We start from the raw sequence: 17,492 nt of genomic DNA, 5'->3' as shown, positions 1-17,492 counted from the left end.
ACGTCAGGCTGTCTGCTCAGTGGGGAGACTGTTTCTCCCTTTCCCTTTGCCTCTCCCCCTGCTTGTGCTCTCTCATGGTCTCTTCTCTTTCAAATAAATATATAAGATCTTAAAAAAAAAAAGATGTATTTATTTGAGAGTGAGTGAGTGAGAGAGAGCATGGAGGGGGGAGAGGGAGAAGCAGACTCCCTGCTGAGCAAAGAGCAGGATGCAGGACACAATCCCAGAACTCTGGGATCACGATCTGAGCCTAAGGCTTCACTGACTGAACCACCCAGGCACCCCCAATCCAATATAATCTTGATTTGGGTCATGTTCACTCAGTCTTTTCAAAGAACATCCTTAGGAAAGCATCCAAATCACGCATGGCAACTACCATTTACATCTGGCCTTACATTTCATCTGTAAGGTTCGCTTTGGAGAGCAGGTAACTCCAGTGCTGGTATCTCATGCCCAGGCTTTCTTGCCTGGAGACGTTGGGTCTGTGAAGACACCTGTGGGCTGGTCATTTCTTTGGCTGGGACAAAATCACTTGTGATAAGAACTTGGTGTTTTGCCTTCTTCTTTTTTTTTTTTTTTCTTCTCTTAAAGATTTTAGTTATTTATTCATGAGAGACAGAGAGAGACAGAGACACAGAGACACAGGCAGAGGGAGAAGCAGGCTCCATGCAGGGAGCCCGATGTGGGACTCAATCCCGGGTCTTCAGGATCAGGCCCTGGACCGAAGGCAGGCGCTAAACTGCTGAGCCACCCTGGCTGCCCTGCCTTCTTCCTTTGAGCTCACATTTGGTGCAGGCATAGGAAGACAGAAACTCCCACTGTACAAAGGACACGTGGCCATGCCACATTTTTAGCTTTTTATTTATTTTTTTAAGTAAAGAAATTCCATGAATCAAAGATAATAAAATTACAGTTTTTGTTTGTAATGATCTTCATTTACCACCACACAGAATCAAAATAGAGCCAAAAGTAGTATGAGAATGTAACATGATCAAGGACACTGTTGTTTTGTATAATTTCTTAATAAAGGTAAATATCCTCATATTTAGAAAAAATTGCATTGCTAGTTGCAAATCTTAAATGCCTCTGTGCTGGAGGATCCTGTATTCCCCCCCCCCCCAAAATCCGGCAGCACGGAGGCTTTCAGAACACAAACTCAAAAACACATGATTTTCAGGGCAGCGTTGTATGTTTCAGAAAAATCAAAACAAAATCAAACAAAACAAACAAAAATTAGGAATGTGAAAGTGATGGTTCTTAAAAATCAATCTGGAAGCAGATCTGCCAACAGAAGAACGTGGTTGAGCAAGTCCAACCAGGAAAAGGAAAAATGGAACCGGCCTCCCATGCCGCCCCCCAGCCCTGGTGTTGCTAAGGCAGCTGCAGTGGCAGAAGTCAAAAGCTCAGGTACAGTGAAGGTCTTCCTGAGGCAGTGGGAGAGACCCAGATCATCTGGAACTGGTGTGGAGAGGCGACAGGATTCTACATGGACTTGTGCTTTAGGAAAACTGAAGAGGCCAAGAAAAAAAGCCAGACAAGACCTAAGTCCTACACTCAGATAGACCAGGTCCCCGGGAACAGTCTGCGAGAGAAGTGGCTGGCGCTGGACCCAGGGGGTCAGCAGTTATTCTTTATTCTCAGTGACTGGGGACTCCCCAACATGGGTGGTCAGGAGGGAGCATGCCCATTGAGATGAAGGCTATTTCTGCAGGTGCTAGAGGTGAACTGTCCCCAATTTATGGCGATAGATTTCTTGGCTAGTGGGGACTGGAATGGGGAGAAGGTAGGTCCTAGATTTTATTACCAATCAACCAGAGTTAAGGTAGAAGATTTAACCCACCAGTTAGAAATGGACTCCAGCTTGTTCATTAGAGATACACGAACGCTCTCCCCACATACATGCCAGGAAAGACAGTTCAGAGTGGCAGGGGGAGGCTGAGTCTTCCAGAAGGGGCAGCTGTCTACTGTCTGGGAGGCTGAGAATGGCTGGTGTGCTGGACTTTGCAGCCTGCTTCCAAGGGCCATCTGGGGATGACTCCCGGGGTGCAGTACCTAGAGGCAGCAGCAGTGAGGCAGGGAGAGGGAGCAGCCTTTGTTCTGGATAGCCTTCCAGTTCTCACTGCCAGCAGGGGCCAGTTCCCCTTCCCTCAGCTTCAAGTACAATTTGGCAAAACCAATCCCAGTTTATGAAGAAGGGGGTCCCGTCCTTCTGCTTAGATAACAGAGGGAAGAAAATAAAATCCTTCTCCTCGACTGCTAGGCCTCTAAATGCCACAGACACACCACATTTTGTGGCTTTTTGAAGCATCCAAATAATTCGAAGTGGCTTTGAACCACAGAGCAAGGCTGAGAAGGGAGAGAGAGGCATCAGGGGATGAGACATTTGGCCAGTTCTAAGTTGAGGGGTGAGGGTGCCTAATAGAATGAGGCACACACAGGCCACAAGAAGAGATTCTCTGGCTTTGCTGCGGCTTTGCTTTAAACTTCCACAGCTTTTGAAGTCTGGTGCCACAATATTGTTGGAATACCAGAGGATATGCTATAAGTGAGGCTTTCTGGGCACAGTGAACAATTCCAGATGATGCTGCGTGTGGTGCTGCAGTGAGAAACGCTCTTTAATAACTCTCCTGTCCTGCCTGGAGGACAAAGCCCTGAGTTCTTTTGACTCCATGTGATGTTTCAGGGATCCTGACTTGAGCTCTAAGAATCAACGCTGCAGGAAAAGAAAAGCCTCTCACATCTCAGACATCTGCTTGCCTGGCAAACATAAACAAGAACACAAGCCTTGTTTCCCTGGAGCTGGCCAAAGTGATCTCAAAGTCACACAGTTACAAAGAAAGCTCTCATTCAGATGCCAGGCATATAAGCTCAGCGATCCAGAAAGCTCAGCTTTAATGAAGACTTGTAGTTTCAGAATGAAAGGCTGGGCGGTAAGGATTTCTGCTCTGGGAAATATGACTATGAATCTCAATGCTTTGCCTGAGTCACACAAAAAGTTGGGACATTCGCCTTGTTCCCAATGTTCAGCACCTGTCCCAGTCATAAGACCACCCTCGGGACAGTGAGGATATTGAGAGGACAATGGAAATTCTAAAGAGAAGTCAGTCAGAGATACAGGGCTTTGGGCAATATTGTGGATCTTCACTGGCAAAGACTTAGTGCCGAAGCTCCCTCGTCTCCAAGTCCCCCCAAGATGAGGCTGGAGCCTTGACACAGCCACTGCCACTCGCAAGGGCTGTGGAAGGCAGTGGGGAGTGTTTGGGCAAATGATGTGTAAATAGATTAGCGGTCTTCTAGGTGGCCTAAGGTGAGGGCACTGGGGCTCAGAGAAGTGGGTTGCCTGCAATCCAACCTGAATTAGAGACAATTGGGATGAGAACCCAGGTCTCTTGAACCCTGGTTCCATAACATTAGCTCAAGAAAGGAACGCTCCTCTTTCAGGTCTATTTCCCCTATATGGTATGTCACAGGGTCCCCTGCAAGGGTATAAAGCTGCAGAGGGGTTCAAAGAATCTAGCGACAACAAACAACATTCTGCTTTCCTTGTGCTCTGGAATCACTGGTGCAAACTCGCAGCAGGGAAAAGAGGAGCTTTTCCTGAATTCTGCTAAACTTCCTTCTAACAAAATGTACGAAGGAAACTTGACATCATTTTCTAGGTGATCTTAAGTTGACTGGAATCCATTACTCATTAGCTGTCTTCAAATTGTTTAAGAGGCAGGGAGCATTGCCAGAAGAAATATGGGTGCTTTTCCTCCTTGGTTTTTAATGTGTTATCCCTGCGATAGGATTGTCTAAGGTCTATGCAACTTGTATCTGTAATTCTGATTTTAGGATGTTCAAATGCTCTTTGAAAATTCGGCCCTGTGTTAGGCCAGACAGGACCTTCATAGCAAGAAGAGCACTCCCATTGTCATCAGACCTGAATGACTTCAGGAAGAAAAGCAAAGAAAGCTGGAGGAAGGAAAAAGCTAACCTACATTTAAAATGCTGCTCCCGTTTATTAGGCAGGTTTGCATCTCTGTAAATTCAATGCCTCTGTGCTCTCATTCAGGGACAAACAAGAATTTTCCTGTAAGACTGCTGCGGTCACATTCTCATTTCCATGCCGGAGAGCCTGAAGCCTGAACAAAGGACTTCAGTTGATTTCATGTGAGCCAAAATGGAATGTGAGTGCCATTCAGAGTCCACACACTAGAAAGATTTCAGCTGGGAAGCGGCCCCCACAGGCCTGTGGGGTAAATCCCGGTCGGTCGTGTGGCGACAAAGGCCAGGCCCCACGCCCTGCCTCACCACCACCAGCACCACCACCACCAGCACTTCTGGTCCCTTGCCAGCCCCCCTGGTGTGGGACAACAGGACTGTCTTTCCTCTTGCTGAATGGAGCTGGTACCTGGCCACTACTTTGCCAGAACAGGTCAAGAGATGTGACCTAAGGCAAAGGAAAAGGCACCTCTTGCTTCCTGGAATGGTGATCTGGCCCCACTCAGTTATCGCTTCGTTTACCTACTTTCACACAAAGGGTCTTGAGAAACAAAGGCAGTAGTAGGAAGCAGGACTATGAATCTTCTAGGTTACAGCTGTGTTACTGGGTGGAGGGAAAAGCAACAGAGGAGAGGGACCAGCTTCCAAATTGAGGGAGTAGATGATAAAGTGCCAATGTGTGCTAAAAGAACATGGGAAAGGAAATGTACTAGAAAAATACCAGTTGGGGGCGGGGGGGTGTGTGTGTCACAATAATGAATTTGGTGTGTGTGAGGAATTACAACAAAGCAATGTGGAGACCACAGAAATCTCAATCTTTTGAGACAGTGGCTGTTCTTGATGATATTAGGATGATTTGGTGATTGTCAGAAAACTTCAGGTTACAGACGTTATCGTCAGAGTCACGTGGACCGACACCCAAACAATATCCACCTGCGGCTATGAGGAGTATATCCAGGCCCTCATAGGGCTCCCTTTACCCCTGAAACATCCACACACACCCACTATTTATAATCCTGTCCTGGAGCAAAGGAGATGAAGCAAGGACATTAAAAAAAAAAAAAAGTGTATCCAGGCAATTTTACTTAGAGTTCAGTTTAGTTCCAGATAGCAACTGCTTTTCAAAGTGCAGGGTTTTTTAGATATTCAAGTACCACAGGACTGGGAAAAAGGAGTACTTGAAACCTTGAATGACATTTTCATTTGAAAAGACACACTTTGGAAAGATCCATCCACCAGACTATAAATATGGGCTATTAAATTAAAAATCTGGTTTCAAAATAACACCCTTTTCTGTTGGAAAGATCTTTCTCCAAACTCAGATCCAGCTTTTGAATGGTTTGGGCACCAAAAGCCAGAGCTAGAAAGACTTGGGTTAAAAAAGTAAAATTACCATTAAATGTTTAAAACAAACACCTCTTTATATGAAAATGAGGGACAGAAAAAAAAAAAAAAAGGCAAACAGTGACATCCACAGGTGTAGACAAGGAGAATCACTTCCCTGGAGGGATGTTCTCTCAAACCTCAGCAAGCTGAGTTTGTCATGGATCTTTAGAACTGGCAGTGGTCTCGGCAATCCACCTGGTCCAAGTCCCCTGTTTTACAGGTGAAGAGACTATAAAGTTCAGAGGGACCTTTCCAGGGTCATACAGCCAGGGAAAAGCAGAGTCTGGCGTAGCCCAAACTCTTCACTGCCCACCAGGCCCTCTCCTGAGACATCACACTGTGACCACACAGGGGCAGTTGGACGTGATAGGTGCCACTGCTTTTGGAGGCCCCTGGGAACTAAGAGCCATATCTACCTATAAATTTCCATAAAATTAGCTACCAAGATGTTTCTAATTTAAAGGCCCTGCAAAAAAACGTGTTTCCCAAATTTGCCTGGTGATGAGGATCACCGGGGGCACTTGTCAAAAATTAAAATCTCCAGACCCCTTCCCAGACCCACTGAATCGGCCTCTTCCAGGGAAGGGACCTGGGAGGCTGAATTTTTAACCAGTGCCCCAGATAACCCTCATCATTGGCAAAGGTGTGGGGAGACTGTCTTAGAAGATTGGAAGGGAGAAACCTGGCTCAAGTTTGGCCATGTAAGGAGCTACACTGCAGCGTGGGAGGCCCAGGTGATTAGGCTCCCAGGCTGACCAGCCTCTTCAGTGTTGGCTTATGTTGACAAGGGCTTTCCAGGGCCTACGTAAGGACACACCCGACCACCACAAAATAGCACACAGCCTTCACTGCTCTTGGGGGCCAGCCTTTTGATTGGCAAAGCAAAACTGCTGTTCAGACACATTTTTAATAGGGAAACTAGATGTAATTGGCTGAAAAGCAATCAAATGCTGAAAGTGGACAGGAGGGTGAGGATCCTGTCACTTGTCACCGTGGATAACAATGCAATGGCAAAAACCAGTAACTAAGCACAAAAATAGCCTGGAGCTCCCAGGGACAGCAGCCTACTCCAGCATGGGTATGCCTGGTGGGTGGTCCCCGTAGATGGTGTGAGGTCAGATCCAGGTCACTGAGGGAGATGGGGGACCTGAAACAGCCGGTGAGGGACGCGGATTCCAGGGGAGGCCGCTGGACCGCGCCGGAGTCTGGGAGGCCTCACTCTGGGTCGGCCTCCACCTGCTCTGTGTCAGAGCACTGTGACTTGTTGCGCTCCCACTGGCAAATGGCGTTGGCGTACTCCACCACCAGCTTATCCATCCACGTCAGGGGCTCGGGGAACAGCACGGAACCCTCAAAGAAGCCCAGGTGGCCCCCGTGCAGAGGCAGCACAAACATGACGTTCTCCCGTTTCTCTGCAGGGAAAAGGCAGTTCAGTGAATCACTGTCTGTCTGGTCAGCTCCATGGCAGGCGGTGCCAAAGCGAGCTGGCCAGGGTGGCCCAGGCTTTCCCCACAGGTAAAGGTCACCAAAAGAGAGCATTTGACTTCTACGCATTCTTCCTCCTTCACCAGAGCAGGAGGGAGATTAGGTGGGCTGGGCAAGGCTGTGGGATCTAGCAGGTATTGGAACAGCAGCTTGGCTTGGGGGCGGAATGAGCACCAGCTAAAGAAATACTTTGAAATCTAAGTGGTTCTCAAATTTGGATGTGTGTGTGTGTGTGTGTGTGTGTGTGTGTGTGTGAGAGAGAGAGAGAGAGAGAGAGAGAGAGAGAGAACGAACCCAGGCATTGGTATTGCTAAAGCTTACCACATCATTTGATTATATAGCCAGATGTTTCCCAAATTTCACCATGCCTCCAAATCATTGTGATATCAGCTTAAAAAGCAGATCCTGCTCTAACAGGCCCAGATGAGGAGCTGAGATTTTGCATTCCTAACAAGCTCCCAGGTGATGCCAATGCTAAGGGTGGGGACCAGGCTTTGAGTAGGGATTCCTCACATTTATGCTATTATTTACTAGGGAACAAGTTCAATTCAGTGGAATCAATGTTTTTTAATTACACTTATTTATTTTTTTTTTAAAGATTTATTTATCCATGAGAGACATACACAGTGAAAGAGAGGCAGAGACACAGGCAGAGGGAGAGGCAGGCTCCCTGCAGGGAGCCCCATATGGGACTTGATCCGGGATCCCAGGATCACACCCTGAGCCGAAGGCAGATGCCCAACCGCTGAGCCACCCAGGCGTCCCTAGACATTTATCTTTTAAGACTAAACCAGAACTTGGGTGTCTGGGTGGCTCAGTGGTTGAGCATCTGTCTTTTGCTCAGGTCAGGATCCTAGGGTCCTGAGATGATGTCCCACATTGGGCTCCTTGCAGGGAGTCTGCTTCTCCCTCTGCCTATGTCTCTGTGTCTCTCATAAATAAATAAAATCTTAAAAGTTAAAAAAAAAAAAAGACTAAACCAGAACTTAAAGCCACAGGTTGTGTTGAAGATGCTCAGTGACATATACGAAATGGCCATCCTGAGCACCGCTGACCTGAAGCCTGGCTTCATGAGTCCACGGGTGGGTCAGCCCTGCATGCCCTAGGAGAAGGCATTGCTGGAGATGTGGCCAAGGGGCAGCCGTGTGCAGCCAGGGACTGCAGGACATGTCTGTCTTCCCAGGGGACACACCGAGAGGGGCCTGGCTGCTCCGGGCCTCGGAGGGATGGTTCTGGCTCTGTGGGGCTCTTTTCTTGTCTGACCCCTTTTATTATTCCTTTTCAGTTATTTCATAAATTCTACGTGACAGCATGAGAGCTCTAGGTGTTGCCTTGGACACCAGAAGGAAGCAGCACTGTTGCTCTCACTGCTGCATGTGGCTGAGCGAGTTGCTTTTGTGCAGGGAGCCTATGGCTCGATAGCAGTTGGTGAGAGCCAGCGTTTATCACCCAACACACCTGCATCACATGCAACTTCCACTCTGGGCAGGGCCCTGGCTGGGTCTCTGCCTGCCAGATTATTTACTTGTCTAGCTTGGGGTTGGAGAGAATCAGACGTGCCCCCTGCTCTGGTTAATGCAGGATATTTACAAAAGAAATGTAACCACACAGGGCTACAGAGGGCGGGCAAATGGGCCCCAGGGATTGGAACTGCAGTGCAAAGTGGCATTGGAATTCCCATGTGTCTCCCTCCCTGGTGTGCAGCAAGACCCAGCCGGCCTGATGCACAGCCATGCTCCCATGAGCTACAAAGTACTTTGCTTTCTCAGTTGCTTATATTTTTATCTTCAAAGCAGATGGAGAAGCTGTCAGAAGAGGTAGGAGAACTGGCTTTTTTGTTTTGCTTTCATATCAGTTTTTTTAAAAAAATAATTAATTGACAGAGATAAAGAGAGAGCACAGCAGGGGGAGCAGGAGAGGGAGAAGCAGGCTCCCTGCTGAGTAGGGAGCCTCATGTGGGCCTCCATCCCAGGACCCTGGGATCATGATCTGAGCCAAAGGCAAACACCCACCCAACTGAGCCACCCAGGCACCCCTCATATCAGGTTTTAAGTCGAAATCTCTCTTTAAGTCAAACACTCAGACTTAATGGAACCATAACCTTGGAATGATAATTTCACAGACCACGAGGGGACTCCCCCAAACCCCTCTTGGCTGTGGATATAAATGATACTCGTCCCTGGCCCCAGGACAGGACATGAGAAGGCTCTGCCCAGACCCCATCACAGCCCCAGGACTATCAGGCCAGGCTGAACGAGAACTCTGCCAGGGGATGTCCTTCTCCATAGAGGCTGGCCTTCAGGAGATGACAGCAGGGTGAAGGTGACACAATTTACCAAGGCAATGTGCTGAATGGCTGGGGGAGCGGCAGCAGGAAGGAGTACTTACCTGAAAGAGATTTGGGAATGGTTAAGAGGCTCTCGTGCACCAATGGATCATCAGCTGCGTTAACCAGCATGAGAGGCACATAAATCTGCAACCAGAAAATAAGGCAGAAATAAATGATCGATTCCCTTTTTTAGACCTCCTTGATTCAAGGTTTAAATTCACTACCAGACACGTCACTGATAAAAAGGGAAGGAGGTCACGACTCAGTGTGTGGCATGGGTAGATTAAAGGCACTTTGTCTTCCTGGGCAGCAGCCTGAATTATAACTGCTCTCATGGCAGCCCTGGCAGGTGTGCTGGGGTTCTAGGTGACACACATGCTCTGAGTGAGGGTGCGGCTTGGTGGGGCTCACTGGCAAATGTCTCTGATGATCTTCACAGTATCTCAAGTTAGCCCACCTTCCAGAATGATGACCTTACAAAGAGTTACATACACGTTCATTCCATTTCTATTGTGGGTGGGAAAAATGGGAGGGTGCTCCCCTCCAGACAGAGGAGACTTTCTAGAAGAATCTGAAGGCAAGAAACAGGAGTAGGTTGGTGGATATTGGGAAGCATTCAACAGCCATTTTTATAAAATAGGCCTCTTCATTTTAGTGGAGACGGGCTGATGGGAGGCGGGCACTGAAATACTATTGAACAGCCATGCCCAGACAGCACAGCCTACTGCTTGTACTAACCTGGAGGTCTCTAACACTGGCTCTAGGCAGCTCAGCATCTTCGTTGCGGCTTAAATGAAGATGCCCAAAGCCTGGGGGATGGTGCTAAGTGAGGAGGGGTGGCCAGTATGATAGGGGGCAGAACTGCAATTCACAATCACCTGCTTCAGCTGCACGAATGGTGGACCAAACCACCAGGTGGACATTGATGGGGATTAACGTGAAGTCCTGTGTTTGAGTAAAAGGAGCAATTGTACAAAGGCAGAATGAGAAGAGACTGGTTTGGTGGGAATACAGGTGAAAAACAGGGGGCTTACGGTCAGCCACAAACTTCACTGAGTCCACGTAAAGTTTACTGCACCTGCTAAGAACTGTGTTCATATAAACCCATCTACCTTGTCACCAGACCTGTTTCCTCACCATTTTGATACAGAAATATATCTATTTTCCTCTGCGTTCACCAGATCATGGCAGGAACTTTGAGTTTAGCCCTAGTCACCACACTAAGAAAATGCACAGTGGCCAAAGACAGGTCTACGATTGTAAGAAACCTACACAGATGTATGAGGAGTTGAGGCAGGAAGCCAGCAAGATTACATTGCCAAAGGAAGACTAAGAAAAACATGGTGTGCAGTAACTTTAAGGGCTTTTCCCCAGATACGGGAGCAGACTGGTCCCGCTCTGCCCTGAAGGCCCACTCTGGGATTAATATCTGGAGGTCACAGGAGGATAGGGTTTGGTGCAAAAACAAAACCCAAGTCAACAGCCACAGATGTCCAAGCCCAATTCCAGCTGAGCCTCCACCAGGGAAGTTGAGGAACATGCTTGGTGCACCATGCATGAAGCCAGAGGACAGGCCACTGATTCTGAGAGGCTGCTACCTCTGAGTTCATGCTGCCACTCACCCTGTGCAGGTATCGCATGCAGCTTTCCTCCTCGTAATATTCCTTCAGGGAGTTGTAGCCATGGAACTTCCTGGGACACAGACACACAGAAGAGGAGGACAAAGCAATGCTTGTCATAAGATGGGATGCTGAGTGGACTTTATTACCCTGCTCCAAGCCCACGCCAATGTGTCACATCGGTAGACTCTACAGAGGTGTCAGAGTTAGGGCTTGAGAGCTCTGGCTCTGGCACCTAGCTTCAAATGGTGACTTTGCCACCTCCAGGCTCTGTGATCGTAGGCAAACTCTTCAAACTCTCTGAGCTTCTCCCTCTGTAAAATGGAGCTAGAGATGATACTTTTGCTAATAGTACTGAGATTCATGGCATTAAAGTGCCTGGCTTAGGGTAATTACTCAGTTAAGTGCTAGCTACAGTACTTATTAGCAGATGTGACACCTGCGAGTCAGTAGAAAACCAGATGTCACTGCAGATGCCAGGAAACTGACATTCAAAGGCAGTTACGAGAACTTTTCTCTTCAATAGAATTCTTCCTGGCTGAGTCACCCAGACGACTGTGAACTACTGGAATGAAACCTGTCTCAGGTAATGGATACGAGACAGAGATTCAGAGTTACCAATTCTGTCTACCCATGGAGCAGTAGTCAGAGATAAATTGACATTTAACAAAACCTTCCGTGTTCCAGCACAAAGTGCAGCACGTCTGCTCTGCCCTGTGCTCTGTTGAGCCTGGAGCTCTGACACCAGCAGGCCGACTCAACCCCAGGCCAGAGGATCTCTGGAAACTCTCTGGAAACCTCTTTCTGAGACACACTAGTGCCTCTGGTTTTTCAGTGGTGGTTTTGTTCTATTCTGACTGGGGTCTTGAAGATACCATGCCTCCCCTGGCACTGTGGATCTCTCCCACTGCCAGGCTCTGTAGATGTCTCTGCCCAGGAAGGACCCAGAGAGCTCAGGCTGCACTGTGAAGGTTCACATGACAGGGAGTGGCCAATAGCAGTGATCACCTCTGTGACATCAGTCCTTTTGTGGTCTTAGGGGGCTGGGGAAGCACTCCCATCCTCCAGTTAACTGGTGATGAGTTAATGAGGAGGCTGCCCAACTGGCCATTTTCATGGAAACTGCTATGATCCAACACTATTCAAAAGGAAGAGCTTTAGGAAGAGTTGAAGAACTTCTCTTTGGGGCTTATACAAAGTCCAAAGATGGTTCCTTTCTCGTTAGATACCACGATAAAGTCACACGATACAGTGAGGGTGGGTATCCATTCTCACCTTCTTTTTTAAAAAATTTATTTATTTATTCATGAGAGACACAGAGAGAGAGGCAGAGACATAGGCAGAGGGAGAAGCAGGCTCCCGGGACTTGAACCCGTTCTGGGGATCATGCCCTGAGCCAAAGGGAGATGCTCAATAGCTGAGCCACCCGGGCCTCCCTCCATTCTCATCTTCTTAATGTACCAGTGATTTTCTGGTTTCTGTTCTCTTTGCCTAACCGTTAACAGGCATATTTCAAGGCTACTTGGTGTAAGAAAGCTACTAAAATCCCATAAGGAAGGTAAATACCCTCAGGTCAATATCTGCCTATCTATTGGATAAACACTAGCTTGCTTTAGATCATGCCTGAATGGTCACTAAGTAAAAAGGATGAGGTTTTTAAAGAGAATGGTGAGGTCAGAGATCAACATTATCTTTTCTAGCTAAGGCTAAGCTCAAGCAGATACTATGCGTACCAGGAAAGAGGACGGTGTCAGGGTCTCAGCCTCAGATGCCTGAAGGGGGCAGGCAAGTGAAAGATAAAGGAACAAAGTGGGTGGGGTTTGTGTATGACACTCAGAGAGGCTTCTCGCCCCCAAAGAAAGGCTCTGCTTTCTTGCAACACACAGACCTCTTGGTCTATTTTTTGTTTTTAGCTTTTGATAGAGACATAGGCAGGTACAAGAAATATTTCCTTTTCCTGCCAATGCAAATTATCTGGCCCCTGATCCCTGCCCCTGTGTCAGGGCACAGCAGGTAGGGTAAGGACTGAACAAAGAGGGTGTACGCACCCCCCATTTCCCCAGTTCAAGCCCAGTTATGCCACATAAGATCGTGGAATGAGTAGTGAGATCCTCTTCTTGTTTTCTAAGAGCAACTAGAAATTTGGATTTTTCTGTGCAGTCTTCAGTTTAAAACCCTAGACATTCAAAGAATAAAAAAAGCCCTGGGGCACCTGGGTGGCACAATTGGTTAACTGACTGAATCTTGGTTTTAGCTCATGGTTTGTGTGATTGAGCCCCATGTCTGGCTCTGTGCTCAGCTTAGAGAGGAGTCTGCTTGAGTTTCTCTCTCCTTCTGTTTCTGTTCCTCTCCCCTGTACTCACTCTCTCAATAAATAGTCTTTAAAAACAACAACAAAAACCCCTTAACACTAAGGTGGGCGTAGAAAGCCCTCGTGCTGGGCAGTGCTGGCTTGCTACCTCCCACCTGGCACCCCATCCCCAAGCATGGGCACACCTCATCACGTTATCATCGATCTGCATCAGGGACGTGGCTGTGTAGAGACGGCTCAAGTCTGTGTCCTCCAGGCTCTGGGGTTTCTTAACATGGTCTCCAAAAAGAGCTTGCCTAGAATGTGACAGAATAGTAAACAATAAAAAGCAGATGATAAACCAAATCCGCATGTTGTACATTTGAAACATCCTACAATTTTGTCAATTATACCTCAAACTGAAAAACATTTTAAGGAACAGATGATAAACCACCACAGCAGAGCCCGCTTCCCCACACAGACGCAAGCCAGGAGACAAGTCTTTGAGAAGGCATGTGGAGGCAAGTTAAAAGTAGATGCCTTCGGCCTTCAGAATGTCCCAGAGGATGAGCTTGCAATGTTGACTTTTCAATAACTGAAGAAAGATGACTGCCAAGATCTTATTTTCCTTTTCCGGGACAGCTAGACACACTAAAGATTGGGTTTGAGCCTAGGCGAATACAGTTGGCCCTTGAAAAATGTGGGGGTAGGGATGCCAACTTACAGTAAAAAACCCACATAGAACTTCTGATTCTCCCACAACCTAATATCCCACTGTTGACCAGAAGCCTTGCCAACAGTATTGTCGATGAACATGTATTTTGTGTGTTACATGTATTACATACTGTATTCCTACAATAAAATATGCTACAGAAAAGGACACATTATTTAGAATGTCAAAGGAAGAGAAAATACATTTACAGCACTGGCCTGAGAAAAATCCATGTATAGGTGGCCCACGAAGTTCAAATCCAAATTTTTCAAGGGTTCGACTCTATTACAAATCCTTTGTTGCAGGGGAGGTCTTAGGATGGGCTCTGTGGTGAGTGGTAAGTGGTGAACCAAACTGTGGGGGGCCTGTCTTTACACTGGTGACACTGCCCCTTTCTCTTTGGAAGTTGTTTCTGTCATTTAATGAGGAAGACAGTGGTAAACTATCTAGCATTGGGGCAAGTCAACGGCTCTCCAATGTGTCAGCTAAAAAAGCTTACGTATACCCCGAAGAGTCATTATTTCTATTAAGAAAAAGATTTATCTTGAGAGGATGATAATAAAGGTAGAGAGCAAAATGTACACATTTAGACTTTCATGTCCTGTGAGGTCTCTAGCACACAGCTGAAGGAGGAGTTTGTGGTCTGGCCCTATGGTGAGAAAGGTCATCATGGAAACTTGACGTTCTGGAATCTCCTCACAACCTCTCTCAAAGAGGAACACATTTCTTTAGCATTTTTTCCCCCAAAAGACTATTAGGAAGATTATATATTTTGAGTTTAGAATCCACAATTTGAAGTGGTCCTAAAATTTCTAAATGTTTGGCTTTCTGTAGTAGATTTTTAAAATGTAAATACACCTAGAGCATATTCAGAGGGCTCAATTTGTTAAGAATTACATGATGGACCTTTTGGACTAATTAGTGGCAAGATTGGACCTGTAGTAAAACAAACGTTCCCTGGGAGGAGTCCATCCATTCCAGAGGTGGAGAGGCAGAGGACCTGTACTTGGTGTCAGAGGCTTGGCTTCACCCCTTCTGGAACCTCAGCAAAACTCCAGCCCCATAGGAACCTCAGCGAAGCCATGGCTGACTCAGGGCCCAGACGCCATGAGCTGAGTGAAAACAGTTTACATCCAGTCAGCCCAGGGGACCTAAGTCTCCTGTCCTTCACCTGCCTGTCACCAGGGCCCAGCAGCTTGGTGGTCTGAAGGGCCCACAAGCACAGCCTCGCCCAGACTCCATGTAAATCCCGCCAACAGGAAGCCCAATCTGGTGTGCTCAGCTGGGATGGGCAATACCATATTTTCTTTTAACCATTGAAATAAAGAGAATAAGAAATGGATCATTCAGTCAGATTGTCTTTTCCATGATGACATCAACCCCTCCACCTAAAATTGGGTGCCCCTGAGTGCCCATAACATGCCAGGCTCTCGGGGAAATCAAAACGAGCCCAGGGATACCTGGGTGGCTCAGTGGTTGAGCATTTGCCTTGGCTCAGGTCATGATCCCGGGGTCCTAGGATGGAGTCCTGCACTGGGCTCCCCATGGGGAGGCTGTTTCTCCCTCTGCCTATATCTGTGCCTCTTTCTGTCTCTCATGAATAAATCAATAACACCCTTAAAAACAACAACAACAAAATGAACCCAAGCCCTCCTGCACTTTACAGTTTAGTTCAAGACACAGAATTCACCGCGGGGAAGCAACAGAAGAACAAGATGGGGGTGAAAGAGTTGGCTTCATGGAGGAGAACTGAGATGGACCTAAAGAACAGGCAGACATGATGGGAAGGGCCTTCTCAGGAAGGCCCTAGTGGTGTGGGAGTGGGAGAGGCTAGAGGGCGCATGAGCCTCCATGTGGCCCAGTCCAGCTAGAGGGAAGGCAGGTGTGTGGGAAGAGGGAGGGATGGCATCCATTATAACAACTGTAACAATAAAATCATTGCTAATTATTTATTGACTTCTGCACGCCACTGGTCTAAGCAGTGGTCAGGGGCTACCCTACCGAAGTATTCTGAGCAGGAGTGAGGCAAGATGAGCATGGGGAATGTGCAGACGTGTGACCGGGCGGTGTGGACACTACGTGGTGCCCAGTGGTGGGACTCTTGTCGTGCAGCTGCTGGTCAGAATCCCACAAGCCAGCAGAGAGTGATTCCTGATTCTTAAGCCAAGAGCAGCCCAAGAAGGAAGGTTCCTACACTATGACAAGCCACCCTGAGGATTGCTCTAATGTGGGAAAGAATCATGGGATGGGTTTCTTATCTCGGATATAGTGGGAATCACGAGGGCAAGAAAAGGATTAGGTGAATACGGCAGCTTGGGACAAGTTTGTTTCTAAGCAAGTCACAGAGCAGCCAGCAGAGAATCTGCAACACCCCTCCCTGCCTTTATTTTATTTTTTTGGAGAAACAAGAGTTCTGGCTTTTAGTGACTCCAAAGTAAGTGTAGGTGTCATACCTGTGCGAGAGGATGATCTTCTTCATGTTGTCTGCCATGAGGAAGTTGTAGAAGCGCCGGCACTGATCCCACTGCATGAAGGTCTCCTGGGCCCTGAAAAAACGGCAGGCCAGAGTGAGAGGCTGTGCCCTGGAGGGATGCACTGGCTCCCGACCCTGGAACACGGGTCTCTGCACATGGCCTCAAACTCTCGCTTAGAGAGATCTTGTGGAGACACCAAACAGCCTTGCTGAACATGCAGTCCCAGCGAGAAAGCTCTGTAGTGGCACAGGCTTTGTGGGGGACAGTCCCAACACCCTCCTCAAGCATGGCAGCCTTCTCTTAGTCACAGAGCTCGCGAGTACTGGCATTTGAACACCTCTATTTGGCTTTCTACCTTGCAGGAAGACTTTCTTGGTTTAATTACAGGTGTATGTAAGGGGAAGGTGGGTATGGAGAGGCACAGTGCAGGGCAGAGCCTAAAAGAATCTCTTTTGTTGTTGTTTGAGAACCAAAGGGAAATCATACCATTTGAGCTCTCTTGATTAGGCTTAGAACATTCAAGGGGCAAGGAAACGGAAGGAGAGGTAGAGCGGCAATCCACTCCTTCTGGACATGGCTGTGGGGGCTGGTTCTGAGGAGCTAGTGTGTGTAGTTAGCACGATCAGGCCTACCTGACATGAGGGTCACCGCCTAACCCCCCAGCAGTGGCACTAGGCAGATAATATTATCCCTCCCTAGATCAGGAGACCACAATGGACTCAGAGAGGTCAAGGGACTGGTTCTGGGTGACACTAGGACAGTAAGGGGCGGCCTTCTCTATGCGCCAGCAGGGTGGATTTCCTCCCTCCAGCTGGTTTAGCCCTTCCTGCTCTGTGCCCTCTTCCCTGTGTGTAAACCCAAACGCAGCTGCCACAGAGTCCATGCTAACCCCCACCTCGCAGATGTCTGAGTCTCAAGGCGTGCTTCTACCCTGGAAGTGAATCTGGGTGTCACCATTCTCACACAGAATCCCTTGGTGCCAGATGGCTAAAGAGGGGACTGGGGAATTTTTTTTTTCCCTAAAAATCCAGGGGTTTATGAGGCAATTTCCACAAGGCTGCCACACTTCAGTTTTGGAACGGCAAACATTTTCCATAATACTGTGGTTAAAAAAATAAGAGGTAGTGAGAGGTTAAAAGTGAAAGGGTTTGTGGCTTTAATGGTCTATGATGTGCTCCTGAGAGCCAGGGCTGAGGCTCAAGGGGAAAACCAA

General features: G+C 47.7%; 1 protein-coding gene across 3 annotated transcripts in view; it reads right to left on the bottom strand.

Annotated features, from left to right (window-relative positions):
* Positions 1 to 843: 843 nt before the first annotated feature.
* ABHD2 (abhydrolase domain containing 2, acylglycerol lipase) overlaps positions 844 to 17,492 on the bottom strand; it is a 103,261-nt gene continuing 86,612 nt past the window's right edge. For all 3 annotated transcript variants that reach the window (XM_025438521.3, XM_025438522.3, XM_049108452.1), the window contains exons 7-11: positions 16,259 to 16,351; positions 13,300 to 13,410; positions 10,807 to 10,876; positions 9,244 to 9,328; positions 844 to 6,782 (exon numbers count right to left, since the gene is read on the bottom strand). In XM_025438521.3, coding sequence (XP_025294306.1) covers positions 6,586 to 6,782; positions 9,244 to 9,328; positions 10,807 to 10,876; positions 13,300 to 13,410; positions 16,259 to 16,351 — 556 coding nt within the window. In that variant the 3' untranslated portion in view covers positions 844 to 6,585. The remainder of the gene's footprint in view (positions 6,783 to 9,243; positions 9,329 to 10,806; positions 10,877 to 13,299; positions 13,411 to 16,258; positions 16,352 to 17,492) is intronic.

This window comes from Canis lupus, chromosome 3, assembly GCF_003254725.2.
Source record: "Canis lupus dingo isolate Sandy chromosome 3, ASM325472v2, whole genome shotgun sequence".
NCBI lineage: Eukaryota > Metazoa > Chordata > Mammalia > Carnivora > Canidae > Canis > Canis lupus.
This window is presented reverse-complemented; position numbering and strand designations above follow the sequence as displayed.